The 17,501-nt window shown below is 36.5% G+C and overlaps 2 protein-coding genes across 2 annotated transcripts; one reads left to right on the top strand and one right to left on the bottom strand.

The window, feature by feature from the left end:
- Positions 1-1,997: 1,997 nt before the first annotated feature.
- On the bottom strand, positions 1,998-4,378 carry LOC127803671 (uncharacterized). The gene has a single exon (XM_052340089.1). The coding sequence runs from the start codon at positions 4,346-4,348 to the stop codon at positions 2,243-2,245; it is 2,106 nt and encodes a 701-aa protein (XP_052196049.1). The 5' UTR covers positions 4,349-4,378; the 3' UTR covers positions 1,998-2,242.
- An 8,188-nt stretch (positions 4,379-12,566) lies between these two features.
- Positions 12,567-16,010, top strand: LOC127803680 (plant cysteine oxidase 2-like). The gene is made up of 6 exons (XM_052340104.1): positions 12,567-12,897; positions 13,001-13,212; positions 13,995-14,110; positions 14,345-14,480; positions 15,179-15,400; positions 15,598-16,010. Exons 1-6 carry the CDS (start codon positions 12,887-12,889, stop codon positions 15,735-15,737), a joined length of 837 nt encoding a protein of 278 aa, XP_052196064.1. The 5' UTR covers positions 12,567-12,886; the 3' UTR covers positions 15,738-16,010.
- Positions 16,011-17,501: the final 1,491 nt, after the last annotated feature.

Here is a 17,501-nt window from a genome sequence, read left to right as displayed (position 1 = left end):
CCGAGTCCGAGTCCGACCGGACCTTTTTGCCATGAACCGGTCCAGCATCGGTCGCTTTCATTTTTCGGAAAATAATAATAATAATAATAAATATGTTTTAATATAGTTTGACGTGGAGGGAAGGAAACCTTAGGAAACAAGATAAATTCTGAAAATTATATTTGGAACTCTTCTGAGACTATATGATATCAGTTTAGTACCATTTTTCATACTTGGTAAAAAATTTAACGTTAGGGCTGGATTTGTTTTCTCTCCTTCTTAGATGCATAGAGTTTTTAATCCAAATACTACAGTAATTTAGGTTATGAAAATCACTTTTCATAAATGTTTGGGAGAAGTTTTTTTTTTTTTTCCTTTTGAGAGAGTAACATGAACGCAAATCTTTTATGGTTTATAAATGACTCAAAGCAAGAAGTAACATCAACAACAATGATGAATGCAAAACTTATCATTTGCAACTCACAGTAGCACTGTCGCTGTCGACCAATTTTATTGCTTTCTCTGTCATTGAAATGAACCCATTTGGAACGAAAGGAACCTAAATGGGTTCAAAGATCTACAACGAACAAGTTATTCCAAATCTCATCTAAAATGAAATGAATTGAGATTTTGCTTTTCTTTAGATTGGTGCAAGAAAATGTAGTCCTCTCTTTCAACGGTTTCAGAGACAGTGGGTAGAAGCAATAGTGAACGAGCGTTCGTCCAAGAGGTAAGAGGCGACATATCCGACGACATAAGGCTATGGCGTCACAAAGCCGTTATGGCAAAGTAGAGCAATAGCGAAGGCAAAACAGATATGAAGAGAATGGCAAGCAACGGCAGAATGGAACAGGGCCTCACAGCATCGGTGGCAATCGGCGGGAAACGACAGCAGCCAGGGCTTCAACAGTAGAAGCCCATCAACTGACGGGTGTTTTTCTCTCTCTTTATTTTTATTTTTATTCTTATTAATTCTTAATTAAGCTAATTTAATTTATGTAAATCTTCATCTAATTAACGAAATTGGGAACATATGGGTGTTTTAGCAAAAAAACTAAACCACTTAGACTTCCAGAACCATTTTTAAACCAGAGAAGTGTCCATACAAATCGTTTAAACCACCAAATGCTATGAAATCCATTTTTAATTAGCAAAGCACAACATGAGTTAGAGCAGACAAAGGAACACAAATGAAAAAAAGGGATCATAAAGAGGGAAAAGTTGAAAGAAACATGCACATTCACCAGGAAGAAAGTGAATTTGACAGCTGTGGTGCCTGTGCTAAACTCAAGCAACAGGGGAACAAGATAAATTGTGAAGTAAAAACATAATTGAATCTACAATCCAATTTTACCTTCCAAATGCCATTTCAATGCTCAACAACTATGCAACATCTAGGTACCAAGCTTGAAATAGAGCATCACTAACTTCCAATCTTCTCTAGTCTTTCGACTATACTTTCACCAAATGTTAGTAAACATCTCCAGCCACCATATATACAAATACTAGCTCCTTAGCTGTAACCTCAAATTTTCATACTTCAGCAAAGTACCTCATGATTGTCCAAGACATACACTGCAGTAGCACAAGTTCAATAATAAAAGAACCCAACTTTCAGATCCAAAGTACAATACAATCTTTCACATTAAGCCCTTAACATAAATTTCTGATTCAAAATGCAATACTAAGAGAATTATAGAACTTGAGAATGAGAATAAAACAAATATTTCACCTAAGCCCTTCATCTAGCATCTCGAAACTTAAAGTTAATAATTAGCAGCCGTAGACGTTCGTTGTGTAATTTGAAACATATAAGATCAACATGCATAGAAACTCTTGTAGGAAACCTCATATTTGATCCTGATCTCAGGAGACATAACAACTAAAAAGTGAAATAAGACTGCAGCTATATAGTTCATAGAAGTAGGACTTCTGAATACCGTCTTCATTAATGATTCAATAGAACAATCTTCAAGAATAGCCATGCAATTCTTTCATAGTTCACACAGAATAAGAAATGGGAAAAAACCATCAGCATTCAGAGAAAAGCTACTGTTACAAGAGTTCCAAGCAGTTCAATGCTAAAGCTCATTGCAGCGAAGTTAAAGGGCATGAACTGAAATTTACAAATGGAAAAACAAACTTACAAAATCGATATGATTTGATTAACCTAATTACTCGATGCTCACCTTCCAATTTACCTCTGTTACAGATGTGCTATGCCATGACAAACAATTACAAATACCTCGCTCACTTTAAATCCTCAAAATTGCTTTCTTTTATTCCTAAAAAATTTGTCCCTTCTCAAATAAGCATAAAAGACAACACAGAAAACGACTCCAGACATGGAAGCTGATGCCCATGGAAATGGAGGATCCTTGAAACAAACAAGTGATGCCTCAAGTTCTTGGGATGCGAGGTAAACAAGAGAGTGGATTGCATAAAGGTCATGGTCAGAAGATCTCAAGAAAAACAAAGCCATCTCAAAATCCATATGTGACAAGGCAGAAACTGCTTTGTCCAGCTTGTACTTGAATAAACTCCACCTCTGGATAAATTCAGTATGCTGCGTTGGTTTAAGAAGCATTCTATCTCCTCCATGGGATGCTATGGATTCAAGTACATCAATGGCACTGGTAATACTGTAATTCAGTGATGTCAGAAGGACATTCCTCCGAGCTGCATCCTTCTGCACGAAAGACAGTGAGGAAATCACCGAGAATGGCCCAAATGGCGTCTGGCCCACGCTCCATGTATAATCAACCAGAGTGCTATTGTGCCTGGGGCTCCACAGCAGATGAGTTGGCGAAACTCCCCACATACTCTGCAAAATTGAACCCACGAGTGGCCTCTCAAGCTCCCGAGTTTGTGTGAATACATGATGACCATTACAACTATAATCACTCACGGTCTGAGTATTTTTCGTCCTGATTGCAACAACCATATCCTTAAATGCAACAGACTGGTGGTACCGATCAAGCAACAATATCGAATTGTAGTCCAAATCGAAAACATAAACTGGAAGAACCCTCCCATCATCCTCTTCTGGAAATTCAGCCAACCTCCTGAACTCATCAGTGGAATCCAATAATATCTGATGCAAACGCTTCGAATCCAAGTACTCGCTAACAATCAAGGTATAATTATCAAACAAATATCTAGAAGTGTATGAAGTAGTCGCCCTCGAAATGGCATACGAGCAAATTGAGCACTCAGCATAACGCACCTCGTACTTCTTAAAACTCAATGATTGATCGCCCAACAACAACCCTCCATCATTAACCTCATCCATGAAAGTCCTCTCAATCGACTTCCAATCCAAACCATTTGCATCCTTAACTTCCGATCCATATATGTGTATGAACTGGATTATCAATGAATTCTCAAAAGGAACAGGAATTCTCAAAGACGGCACAAGAAGTACCTGATAAGCACTCCAAACAAGAGAAGCCAAGTCCGCAAGCACTGCCTTCTGAGACTTTGGTCGTCCGTGAAATGCTGTTAATGGATGAAATTCGCCCCTCGGCAAAACCCCATCGCCAGATAAGGCCGGCCCGTAGTCCAACGGTCCGGCGGCCAAATCAATCCACAAGTACCTGTCCTTGCCAGTCCAAACACTTCCCGAACACTTGGTGAATGCCGGCGATGACTCGCCGAAACCGTAATTGTAGGCGTAGGGTTTCGATTGGGCGCCCAAATTGAGCAAATATATGTAAACCCCTTGAACGGGCTTCTCCTTCTCGAAGTCTTGTTTAATGATTTGGTCGACGGCAGAGTAAGGGATCGAGAGGAGAGGCGATCGGAGGGACGACGAGGCCTTGGAGAGCTCAGATCGGAGCGTGTCGGCGAGGAGGTTGGAGAGAGAAGGGGCGGCGAAAGAGACGTCGAGGTGAAGAAAGTGGGTGAGGGCTAGGTGGTGGTGGTGGTTGGGAAAGGGGGTGATGACGTGGAAGTGATCGGAGGAGATGGCGGCGGTGAGGAAGGAGTGGAGGATGTCTGGGGCGGAGGAGGGAAAATAAGAGGAGCCGACGAGTTTGACGGTGACGGGGACGGAGAGCTGGAGGGAGAGGAGGGAGGAGAAGGTGGGCGGGTGGCGGTGGTGGGGGAGAGAGAGGGATTTCTTTAGGGCAGAGGGGAGCGAGAGGAAGGAGTCGTTGGAGGCCTGTGGGTCCAGCCGGACTTGCTGGTTCAGGAACGAGTCGAGGCCCAGGATCGGGGCCGTGGTGATGGTGATCGGTGCGGCAGCCGATACTAGAAAAAGAAGGAACACCGCAGCGGCGGCGGCGGTGGAGGCGACCATGTTTGGGAGTAGCGGCTGGGGATCGGGAAGGTCAGTTGAGATCGGTCTTCGCAGTCTCCTTCGCCTCATTTTCCAGTTTCCGAAGCGAAGTTACTGCTGTGTAAGTCTAGCGGGTGGACTAGGCCTAGTAGCGGCCCCACTAAGCCCAACCCAGCCTGCCCACATCAGTGAGCCATGATAATGGGCCGGGACTACATTCACGGCCCGCGGGCTATCAGATGATCCACCTAGTAAACACAAATAAATAGGTACCTTTTTTTAATTTTTTACTCGACCCAGATAAGATTAGACATTGGAATAATAGATATGCATGGTGAAGTCAAATTTGAAGTAAAGCTCTGAGCAGCAGGGCAAGCGATGCAATTTTATATGTACATAGAGATTTACATATAACTTTACACGTACATGATAAAATAATAAAAATATCCCTCTCTCAAATCATTTTCACGAAATCGTTCAATCCTGAGAAATCCATTGCCATCGTCCCCCCACTCGCACCGTCATCTCCTCTACCCATCAGCCACAACCACCAGTCGCACCTACCGTCGCCCCCACTTAACTCTGCTGCTGACATTTTTAGACACTTCTCGACCACAGATTAAAGAACTTCATTGTGGCCATTGATGAAATTCAATCAAACTTCTTTCGGAGATTTCATCCATAAATAAAGTCCGACATTGTTGTTAAAATCCTGATTTTATGCGTACGATTTTACGATTTTACGATTCGAAGACCCCCAAACGATTCAAATCCCATGTAAAATCCAATTTGGGATAAAATCCTATAAAATCTCGATTTTACATGTACGATTTTACGCTTCAGAGATCCCCAAACGATTTTACGATTCAAATACCTTTATTGATTTAAGTTGTAATTTAGAGGATGCTTCCAACGTCTCAATGTCACATAGCATCTGACATTGGAACTTATGCAATGAATTGTTATATTTTGCCTCTAAATTGGAACTTGATTTAACATTGATTACATAAATTCCAATGTCACATAGCATCTAACATTAATTGCATAAGTTCCAATTTACTTGATTTAAATTATAATTTTTACTTGATTTAACATTGATTGCATAAGTAAATCAAGACAAACAAGTAATTAATTAATGGACCACCCAACCCCAAATTGGGATATTACTTGATTTAATTAATGTTAAATTAAGAAAAAATTACAATCTAAATCTAATGGAAGACATTGGAAGCATACTCTAAAGAATTTTAAACTATATTTTACCTCTAAATTACCTATATTTTGCCTCTAAATTGCCTATACCAACATGCTAGTTTTTGAGCTATATTTGGGAAGTATCATTTTTTGAATTATAATAAGGAATAATCAAGTTATTAAATAATATTAATTCATTTTCTACAAAATTATATTATTATAAACATATATTTACAAAAATTAAAGGATATTTTTAATTATCTCTAAAATCTTACGATTTTACGATTCGATTTTACGATCCGATTTTATGGACCCTTTGTCGATCCCACTTAAAATCTCGATTTTAACAACCTTGAAGTCCGATCAAGGAGTAAGTTTTCATGGGAGGATGAAGTCCTCCAATCGAACTTCATCTATGAAAACTTTCTCCAATGAAGTCCAATCAAGGAACTCTATTCTTTGTTTTTGATGCCATTGATGTAAACATTGGTCTGAACCAAGTAGGGTTCATCGATGGCGTTGCCCAGGAATTCAAAATCGAACTTGTTGTGACTCAGATCGTTCGATGATATCTACCCATATCAAGCAACAAAACCCAAAATCAAAGAAAAAAAAATCTATAGTTAAATATACAAAGAAGACTTAGAAATACATAATAATATTAATTTGAAACTATAATTTAATAATAATGGGTAGAAAATATTTTGATCATTTATTATTTTATTACAATAACTCTCGACAGTGAAGGAAGTAAAGAGTGATGCGACAGTTGGCTCATTATAAGGGGAGAGAAAGAAAAGAGGAGATAGAAAGAAAAAAAAATAATTATAAATAAAAATATTTTTATCATTTTAATACTTTTCAATCATTGATCATGTACAAGTAACATTTTTTCATATATATATATATATATATATATCCTACGAGATAATTGAACGGGAAATTCTATTCAGAACCCGAAAATTTACTTTTTAAAACCCACGTCCCATCAAAATTTTTAATAATTTTAATATACCTCTTTTACCCCCACAACCCATAGCAAACTCTCTTCTCCGATCACCTCTCATCCCCAGCCATCACCTAAATATATAAATACACACTCACACACACTTATATATATATATATATATACACACAGCATAGCCGCGGCCATGGCAGCCGCGACCATGCAACCCAGCACACACACACATATACACTCACACACCTATACAAATATATATATACACACTCACACACACTTATATATATACAAGTTCCATGGCCGCAGCCATGACAGCTGCGACCATGGAAACCCTCGCACCTCGCGGTGCGGGGGTTTCTGCAATCCCCGCACCGCGAGGTGCGGGAGTTTTTGAAATTCCCGCACCTCGCGGTGCGGGGGTTTCAGCAACTCCCGCACCGTGAGGTGCGGGGATTTATAAAATCTCCGCACCTCGCGATGCGGGGAATCAAGCCTTCCCCGACTGCTGGGAAGGCTTGATTAAATTTGTTTTATTTTAATTAAATTTATTTTATTTTATTTATTTTATTTAAATTAAATTTGTTTATTATAATAAAATAAAATAAAAAATAATATAAATAAATAAATTCTAAATATCTGTATTTTAAGTAATTATAAATAAACTAATTTTAAATTTTAAATCATTGTAATTAAGTGTTGAATTTTTAATACTTAAAAAAATTTAATAAGATAAATTTAAATATATATATATATATCTTTACCTAATTCAATAAGATAAATTTAAAAATCCTATCATCATTTAAAATATATTCTTTTTAAATATATGTAATTATAAAAAAAATATATTTTAAATGATGATAAAATTTTTAGATATGTGTATCTTCAAGTAATTTAATAAGATAAATTAATTAATTTTAAATTCTTTTAAGTATTAAAAATTCAACACTATGATTTAAAATTTAAAATTAGTTAAATTATAATTACTTAAAATGTAGAAATTTAAAAATTATTTATTTGTATTATTTTTTAATTTTATTTTATTATAATAAAAATTTTAATTAAAATAAAAATAAAAAAATATAAAAAGTCTTCCCGACTGCTGGCAGTCGGGAAAACCTAGCTTTCCCAACTGTTGGCAGTCGGGGAAACCTGACTTTCCCAACTGCTAGCAGTCGGGGATTTCAACAATCCCCGCACCTCGCGGTGCGGGGGTTGCTGAAATCCCCGTACCTCGCGGTGCGGGGGTTGCTGAAACTCCCGCACCGCGAGGTGCGGGAATTGTTGAAATCCCCGCACCTCGCGGTGCGGGGGTTGCTGAAACTCCCGCACCGCGAGGTGTGGGAATTGTTAAAATCCCCGCACCTCGCGGTGCGGGGGGGTTGCAAACTCCCGCACCGCGAGGGGGTTGCAAACTCCCGCACCGCGAGGTGCGGAGGTTTTTATGGCCGCGGCCATGCTTTTGTGTGTGTGAGTATGTGTATATATATATATGTGTGTGTGTGCTGAGTTGCTGTGTGTGTATATATATATATGGGTGTGTGTGTGAGCTTGATGGCCACGACTGTTATAGCTGCGGCCATGCTCTGTATATATATATATATATATATATATATATGTATGTGTTTGTGTGTGTATATGATGTAGGAGGGAAAGAGAGATGCGAGATGATGGTCGGTGATGAGAGGTGATCGGAGAAGAAGGTTGGCTGTGGGCTGTGGGGGGGGATAAAATAGGTATTTTAAAATTATTAGAAATTTTGATAAGACGTGGGTTATGAAGAGTAATTTTTCGGGTTCGCGATAGAATTTCCCTAATTGAACCTCTGAGGTTGGATGACGTGCGGACACCCGAATGCAAATCCCAAAGCTATATTAATGGATGAGGTGGGCCCACTGATGGTCCTAGTCTTGGGGTACTACACCTGATGCGGCCACCGCCCACCTCTTTAACGCACACGTTCCCGCACCCGATCATCGCTTTATCCATTTTAAAAAAAAAAAAAAAAAATGTAGATTCCACCCATCGCTCTTAAAACTACCACTTTGCCATTAAAAATTAAGAAAAATAATTATTTTTAATTTTTATTATTTTAACTAGTAGCCGTCACATTACTCTAATATAGGGTTTGTTAGCTTAATAATATTTTTAATTATATTCTTATCTTCTAAAACACTTTTAACTCAAAGCATGTAATTTTTTTAGATATAATATAGATTATTATGCCCAATAATAACATGAATTGAAGCTGTAAAGTACAACTCAAAATTTACAAATATAACTAATATACAACCACACTTTTAACTTTGAAATTTAAAATTTTAAAAGCATTAATTAAATAACAAAATTGTTGTACATGACTTCAAATGTGCTATATATATAATTTGTGTGGAATTAGTACAATCAATTAAACTCTTGTCTGAGAACGATTGAATTCAAAATAAAAAAAAAATATCACTATAAAACGTTGTAACAAGTGTTAAATATGAGCGTTTAAGTAATATTTTTAGTATATAAAATATTTTTTTATTATAAAAAATATCAATATCATTACATTTCATAATATTTTATTATATAAAAAGAAAGTAAATTATTTTTTTTAAAAATATTATTTAAACATTCAAATTTAATACTAAATGTGTGTTTGATTGGATTACCTAAAATTTAATTCTAAGTAATGATTATCTAAAAAATAAAAATCACCTCACTTTTTTAAAAAATAAATTTCATGAAAAAAAATTTTAAATATTTATATATACACATATTTTTCATAAAAATTAAAAATTTATAAAAAATATATATAATAATTATACATTTTTTATAATAAAAATATGTACTCTAATTACAATATTCTGCATTAAGTACTGTTGAGAATCATATCATGCTAATACAAATACAAGTGTACAAGACATATTACAGAATGTCATCACTCCTCCATAATTTATTTGACATGTAATACACGTGGCATCAATACAAGTGGACATTTCCACTCACCATATGATCATCATCAGTCATGAGGATTCTGCGAACCAACCGAACACTCGAGGCTTCGAGCGAGCGAGCGAGAGATGGGCAGCACAGCACCTTGACTCTTTCCCTCATTTGGCAGCAAACTCACTCACGTTCCTTCACCGTTCGCTTACTGTAGTACAATACGAAAATCGCAGCCTGCACCACGTGTCATGTACACGTGGAAGTGGGGGTTGGTCTCTTTTGTGCCTTTATAACCGTCCTACGTCGCTCCCGGCTGGTTATTACACTCTCTATCTGCTCCTCCAACCTGTCCCATGACTCCCATCCCGGTTTCGCTTTTTTGAAGTGCGCGCTGTACGTATATGTATGTATATACTTATAATATACGAATGACGTCTGATATTACTTCATACTGCCCCATCTATGACTCTGGCAAAACGAAATTAGTACTGTTTTTAATTTTAATAAATAAACCTTTGCATGAGTTTTAGGTTATTAGGTTGGTTTTGCCAAAAAAATCGTAGTAAATGATCCTTAACCTTAACCTTCTAAGGACGGAACTACAGAATATTCAGACTTGTATACTTACATACAGTGCAGTGAAGTGCAGTGCAGGTGATCCTTAACCTTAAAGCAAGTTTTTAAAGGGCGAGAGGCATGCTTCCACGGTCACGTCACGAGGGCTGGCTGGCAACATGAGCTGTGTCCAAAAGAGGTAAAAACAAAAGGAGCAAGTGAAAAGGCAAAACAAGGGAGAGCGTGGGCTTCATGGCTTGTTGCCTTGTTCATCATCACTTGGTCGCAGGTTTTATATACGTTGCAGCATAGAAACAATAGACTTCCGCATAAGCCAGAGACGTGAGGCTTTGCTATCATTTGATTTTCCACGTGTTATTCCATAGCCATTAGTTTTATTTTCTTCTATTTTTTATTTTATTTGTTAGGTTAGGTGTACATTGACCTAATTGCCACTCGCATTGCCCGCTTAAAATTTTATATATATATGCCATTCATTTTTATAATCGATTTGTTCCATTTATAAATATTATACCAGCTAAATAAACCAAAAAGGAACGGAGATAAAACCTTTACGTCACATATTTATGCTTTAGTCCCCAATGAATTTGAGGTTTGTACTTCACACCATAATTTATATTTTTACCCATTTTGTGTAAGCGTAGATGGCTATGTAGTATGTAAGTATGGACTGGGTAGTTATATGCAATATAAATAATAAATAGAATTTTTTAATGACATTTAATTTAATAAATTTGATTATTATACACTTTAAAACTTTGAAGAGCCAATAATATTATATTTTTTATGTCTTTTTTTTCTAATTATATCTAACAATATTGTTTCAAAAAACTTATGAATACAACGACTCTCATATAATCTCAAGCCGCAATAAGCCTAATCAAATTAATTGAGAAAGAAGACATTATACGTATGTAATAATCATTAATAGTATGTTCATTCTTTTAATATTTTTGCACCTATCACCATTTTTATTTTTTAATGATTACTTTACTTAAAAAAATTAAAAAAAATCATCAGACATATATATATATATATATGTGTGTGTGTGTGTGTCAATGCATAGCTATAGCTTTCCATAGAAGTCAAGTAAAAGCTTCTTCAATGGAAAAAAAGAAAAAGGCTAACAGAGGCACACAAAATAAATTCATGCTAGAAAGTCATGCGACGGTAGCCAATTGCGATGAGCAACAATTGCGAAAGGTCGAAAACTGCGACGCAACATTGTTGGAAGATCAGTGGTAGAGGGCGAAGCAGCAGCAACGGAAACCCAAACAACGACGGCAATAAATTTGAGTTACAGAAGACCGACAAAAAAAGAATGAGATGTCGCGAAAAATATGGTCTCGATGAATGACGTCTCACGTCTCAGTTATTTGAAACTTTTGGAATTTGTCCCTTATTTTTTAGGAAAACCTCCCTCAATAACTTGTTGTGAGAATTGAGAAGAAAGAGAAAAGTAATAGAAACTCGTTTTCTGCCTTTTGAGTTTTTGTTTGTTTGGGTTGAAAATAATCAAAATAACTTTTTGTTGTTTTGAGTTTTCTTTTCAAATTTTTTTTTTATTTTTTAAAATACGTTTTTACAAATAACAAAATAAATACGTTTTTAATATTTTAAAAAATTGAAAACTCAAAACACTCTGAAAACAAGAAAAAAAATATGCCCTAATATTTCCAACTATTTTTGGGAATAATATTTGGTTACTTTCCAACTTCCTACTTTTTTTAATTCTCTTTTATTATTTTGTCATTTGGTAGAGTACACACTCGTTTTAGCTAAGATTTTAACGTATCTAACGGTATGCAATTATTGACGTCACACATAATTTATTAGTATTCAATGCGAATATATTACATCAATATAATTTTTTTTTTATCAATTTTTATTAAGTCATTATGGTAGTGGCAAAAATTACTCAACAACTAAATAAATGTCTCTAGGACTTTAGTTGGCACTTAGAAACATTTTTAAAAGTTATTGAAATCTTATAATGCTTTTTTGGTCATTAAAAGAAATGGAAAAAAGAATAAAAAATTAAAAATAAAATAAATTATCATGCGACAATACTTGTCTATTTGATTGAATTTTTTTTTTAAAAAAAAAACATAACCAAGATGTTTGCTCGTTTAATATAGTTAATATTTTGTTTTGTTCGTTATTAATGACATTTTCCGAAACATTATATATTGATATGTTGACATGATCAACTTTTAACATTTTAATTATAAACTAGACATAAGCATAACGTACATGAAATTCAACTATTATATATGCAATGCTAAGTTAATATTCCATATAGATTATTTTTCCCTTTTACTCATCCTAAAATGAGAAATCACCTAAGCAAAGGGTAAATCATAAATTCCTCAAACTAGTGTGGTCAAAATGTAAGATACTGAAACTAAGGTGGTGAAAGTGTAATCTGCTTCTCCTTACTTTCTCCCTCCCCCTGCGTCAATAAATAATATTTAACAAAGGGTTGTGAGATTTTGATTAGCACTAAAACAAGACTGTCAAAAATGGGAAAACGAGGGGCAAATATGAAAGAAAGCAGAGTCAGGGGTGGGGGATAGAAAGATAGAAATCCGCTGTTGGAACAGCCCACTGGAAATCCAGCAATGGCCCCTGGTTTTGCCGCTCTCTTCATCTCTCTCTCTCTCTCTCTCTCTCTTTCTGCTTAACCCTAGCCCTTGTTTCTGTCTCCCATATAAACCCCCTTCTCCGTCCCGTACTTCCAATCCATCGCCTTCACCTATACAGATACAGATGCATTCTTTCACATCTCTCTCTCTCTCTCTCTACCTCAAATACACACCCAAATACAGGACATACTAGGAACAGTTGCCTGCAAATATATATATATGTAAAATATCCGGTAATCCATATAGTGTATCTTCCCGTTCTTTTTTCCCTCTCTGGGCCTGGAATTCACAGAGCTCGGGGATTTTCCACTTTTTCCGGTCATGACCAGGAGGTAATTCTGCGCCATCTTGAGTTTATTGAATATATTCTGCTCTGTTTTCGTGGAAATTGTGACCAGATTCCGGTTTCTCTGTTTCTTGGGGCTTTGTTGATAGAATGAGGATTGAGGAGCAGGCAGCTGGCCGGAAAGGGAAGGAGCGGGGCGAATTATCAAGTAATACGAGCAGTAGCAAGAGAAGCCGCCACCCGCCGAGGAAAATCAGGCCGATTCAGAGGCTGTATGAAGTTTGCAAGGAAGTGTTTGCGTCGGGTGGGCCTGGCATTGTCCCACCCGACGCCGACGTCGAACGCATAAAAGCGGTGTTAGGTAAGTTTTCTTTTGGCACATTCTGTGTGTCTGGCTGATTGCTTTCTGATTTTGGTTTTGGAATGTGGTGATTCGATTAGAATCTTGAATGTCTTTGTCTTCATATGGATGGGTCGCGGAATTTCAGAATTGAATGTCCCCAATGGGCGTTACATTGGCTTCTCACGGTGACAGTTCCCATTGGTTATTCAATTTGATTAATTCCTTTTGTTTTGGAGGAAAAATATTTCCTGAATTTGTTGGAATTTACTATTTCTGTGCTTTGTTCAACTTGGTATTATTTCTGCGTCGTTTGGGAATGGTTTTACCTGCAAAGTTCTGCTTCAAACAATGCCGTTTATATTTCCTTTCTCGATCTAGTTTTGTCTTTCTTGCCAACTGATCTCTAATCTTTACAGTTTCTTCTTCAATTTCTTGGAAAAAATGTGGGAAAATAACTAGTTTCTTCTTTCTGTGTTCCATTTCAATGAAACCTCACATTCCTGCTTCTTTAACATGCATTCACTTTCATTCTGAGAAAACGTTTTCCTTTGTAAGCTAAATTGGTTAACTCCAAAACTAAAGCCAAATTTAAAGAGAGAATTTGGGATAGATTTGATTTGAAATGTGTCAATTTAACATTTGCGAAGCTTGCATTTTTTGGTGGGGGGGGGGGCGTCGTTTACACTTGGGCCTACTTTACTTTTAACCATCTTTCTTTTTCTTGGTGGGATATAGTGACTCCTTTTATCTTTTTTGTCTTTTGTGCTTACAAGTCTTGTTGGCTTGCATTTGTGCGCTAGATGGGATGACTGGAACGAATGTTGGTCTGAACCCAGATATGCCAGTTTTCAGCAAGACACTGAATCAGCGTGCTATTATAACTTACCTCCAAGTCTATGAATGTGACAAATTCTCGGTAGGTGCAAGCACTGAAGGTCTTTTTCAGCAGTAATTCGTGTACTGTTGGACTAAAACTCTCTTTTCTTTGCTTAATTCTGTGTTTGCTTAATGCTGTTGTGGCCATCTTTATGAAAGGAAGATGAGAAAAACTGCTTTGCATTGTTTGAAAGGCACAAAGAGAATTGGGGATGAAGATAGTTTTTGGTAAATTACTTGCTCTGATGCTACTGACTGAATTTCGCTATGGCAGATTGTACTCTTCTGCTTGCCCCCAACAGCCGTCATTCCACTGCATAACCATCCAGGGATGACCGTGTTTAGCAAGCTTCTATTCGGCAGCATGCGCATCAAGTCCTATGACTGGGAAGTGGATGTCTCTTCTGAAGGTACATTCTTATTTAATGGACTGGTACGGATAATTCTATATCTTAATCCATTAATATTTTGTGTGTCTAAATACGCTAAATGGCATCAAATTTTAAGAAGGTTCTGTTGTACACAAAAAAGAATAAAGAAGTCTTTTCTTTTCCAAAAAGAAGTAAACAGAAAGGTAAAGCTTAGATGGATTATGTCCTTGATATGCTAAAATACTGTATAATCATTTGCTTCATCCTTTAAACTGTTAAGTTCCGACAGTCTTATCAGCTGGCAGTCCCTCTTGTTTTTTTTTTTTTTTTTTCTTTTTATCTGGTTTACTGTCAAGAGTCTTAGGTTGACTATATATGATCTATGCTGCTTCTTTATTGCTTCTTAAAATCTCAATGTCTATGTTATATTTCATGAGAAGCAACCCATTAGCATCCACAATTGAGCTTTGAAATAAAAGCACCACCTCGTACCAGAAAGAGTCTGCATTATTGCAGCAGGAAAACCTCAAATTTAAAGAGCTAGTTTCCAAAAAAATTTAGGCTGGGTTGGCTGTAAAGAAAAAGACAAGAATAGGGTTGGCCTTAGAAAGTCTCATCCATTCATTTGCTTCTTCATTTTCTGCCACCTTCATCTCCATCTTCATCTTCATTGAAGAAACACACATGCAGCAGTAGTTGTTGCATAACATTATTGCTTTGGCTTTTAACAAATGCAGTGCAGCCTTCTTCCGGTGCGCGGCTGGCCAAGGTGAAGGTAGACTCCGATTTCACTGCTCCTTGCAATACGTCCATCCTCTATCCAGCCGACGGCGGAAACCTCCACTGTTTCACTGCCCTGACATCATGCGCAGTGCTCGATGTGCTCGGCCCCCCTTACTCCAATCCCGATGGCAGGGACTGCACTTACTACTATGACTTCCCCTTCTCCAAATTCCCAGGTATATACATACATACGTACATACATTCATATATATCTTCGATCGTCCCAATATCACTGCGCCATTGCCATTAGCAAACTTTTCCACAGAATTCATATATATTCCATTTTCCGCAGCAGCTTTACACGCGCGCACACAACACACGTACGTATGTTTTGTGATGATATTACAAGTGTTGTTATTGCATGGAAATTCAGCTGATGGAGTGGCCGTGCCGGAAGAGGGTAAGGAGCAGTATGCGTGGCTCAAAGAGAGGGAGATGAAGGCTGCAGACTTGCCCGTGGTTACAAATCAGTACATAGGCCCCAAGCCCAAGATCAAGACTGCCAACAAGTGAAGTTGATATTACGAATACTATTAGTTAATACCACCCGTTCTTCACAGTGTTCGATCGAAGTTTCAGTTCTATTTATATATGTTGGTAAAATGTTTGGAGCTTTATTTGTTCTAAATAATAGAATCAATTAGTATGTAAATAAACAGTCTTTATTTTTAGTGTAAGAAAGGAGGGAAAGAACAAAGAGAGAAAACAAGTGAGATCCGCCGGCTAGTACTATGCACATGTTCGACAGAAAATGCTATATAATACAGTGCCCATTTCGTTCTCTTACATTAATTCTTCCTTATATATATATATGTTGAAAATGAGTTGGCTTGGAACTCATAATTAATGATTTTTGTCACTTTAAAAGCATACATATCCATTATTAATTAATTCAATGAAAATGAGATGATGCTGTTACAAAATTTTTATTATTCAAAAAGCCTTGTACAGTGCACATGATTCTCCAATTTCCTAGGAATTATACATTATATATATAATTGCAAATGACTCTTGAGTAGTTTGCGAGTGGTTAAAGTATTTGACTTGATAAAAGTTTAGTTCAGTAGTTTGCGAGCAGTTTGATTTGACGAAAGTTTATTCGAACATTTTCGATTTGAGTTTAGGTTCAATTTTAATTTAATTTAAAATTAAAGTCAAGTTTAAGTTTAATTTTAAAGTTTGGTTTGTAATCAAATTGGGTTTGAATTCAATTAAGTTTTTTTAAAACTTGTGAACATGTTTTATTAGAGTTTTATGAATATTAATAGATTTGATTGGAGATTTATAAATATATTTGATTAAAAATTTGTCAAGAATAAGTGTCAAGAGCCAAACATAGACATTGTTGACACCCGCCGCCGCCGCCGCCGCCACTACTACAAGTCTCCATATAAGGTTGAACCACCACCAACTACAACCTACCTTTTATCGCCATCGCACACCACCTTCTATTGCTCTATCGTTGTCCGTTGTGCGCTGTCTTTGCTTAGTGTCGTCACACACACACCCTTTCTTGTATTGTCATTGTCTATTGTCACCTCCTATATATCTTTGTTGTCATTGCACACCTTTTGTATTTACATGCTGTCTCTTTGAAGCACTCTCCACTATTACTAGCCGTCACTACACACATTCCTCTCTCTTTTTTTGTCGTCGCTCGTTGGAGAACTCGAGCCTAAAAATTGACTCGTCGAGTTGAGGTTGAGCTCAGCAAAACTCAACTCAACTTGATTTTATTACAACGTCTTCTATTTTACTCGGCAATAATTCATACTTATAACTATATAATTATAAAATAAAAAAAAAAAAAACTTATTTTACTATTGTATTAATACGCTTTCTGGGGTGCCTGTTCATTTGAGAAATTAAATTATTTAGTTATGTAAAAAGACCCTTTTAGCTTTGGACGCCTCGTTTGATTCTAGACATCGGGTCCGCATCTTGTAGCAAACAGACGAAATTTATCACTTGCTATGGTCAGAGACTAAAGCACAATATTGTTAATTGATCCCATCATACACTGCTAACGATATATTTATATTTCTATGGCAATATAAGATTGATTTCTAATCACTTGCGTTTAGATTCAAATTAATTAGCACGTAGTTGGGAGAGATTATTTAATTATTGCAATTGTTATGACCCTTAAGTATTTAAAAAAATTCTATAATTGGAAATCACAGAAGCGATCGCATTATTAATTATGTAATTACGATTACATCAAAAAAAATTCCTCCATATTAAGAGAAATTATCCAGTACGTCCGTCGTACCAAGT

The sequence above is a fragment of the Diospyros lotus genome, chromosome 6, assembly GCF_014633365.1.
Source record: "Diospyros lotus cultivar Yz01 chromosome 6, ASM1463336v1, whole genome shotgun sequence".
In the NCBI taxonomy this organism is placed as follows: domain Eukaryota; kingdom Viridiplantae; phylum Streptophyta; class Magnoliopsida; order Ericales; family Ebenaceae; genus Diospyros; species Diospyros lotus.
The sequence above is the reverse complement of the archived record's forward strand: the minus strand, read 5'-3'. Positions and strand labels throughout refer to the sequence as shown.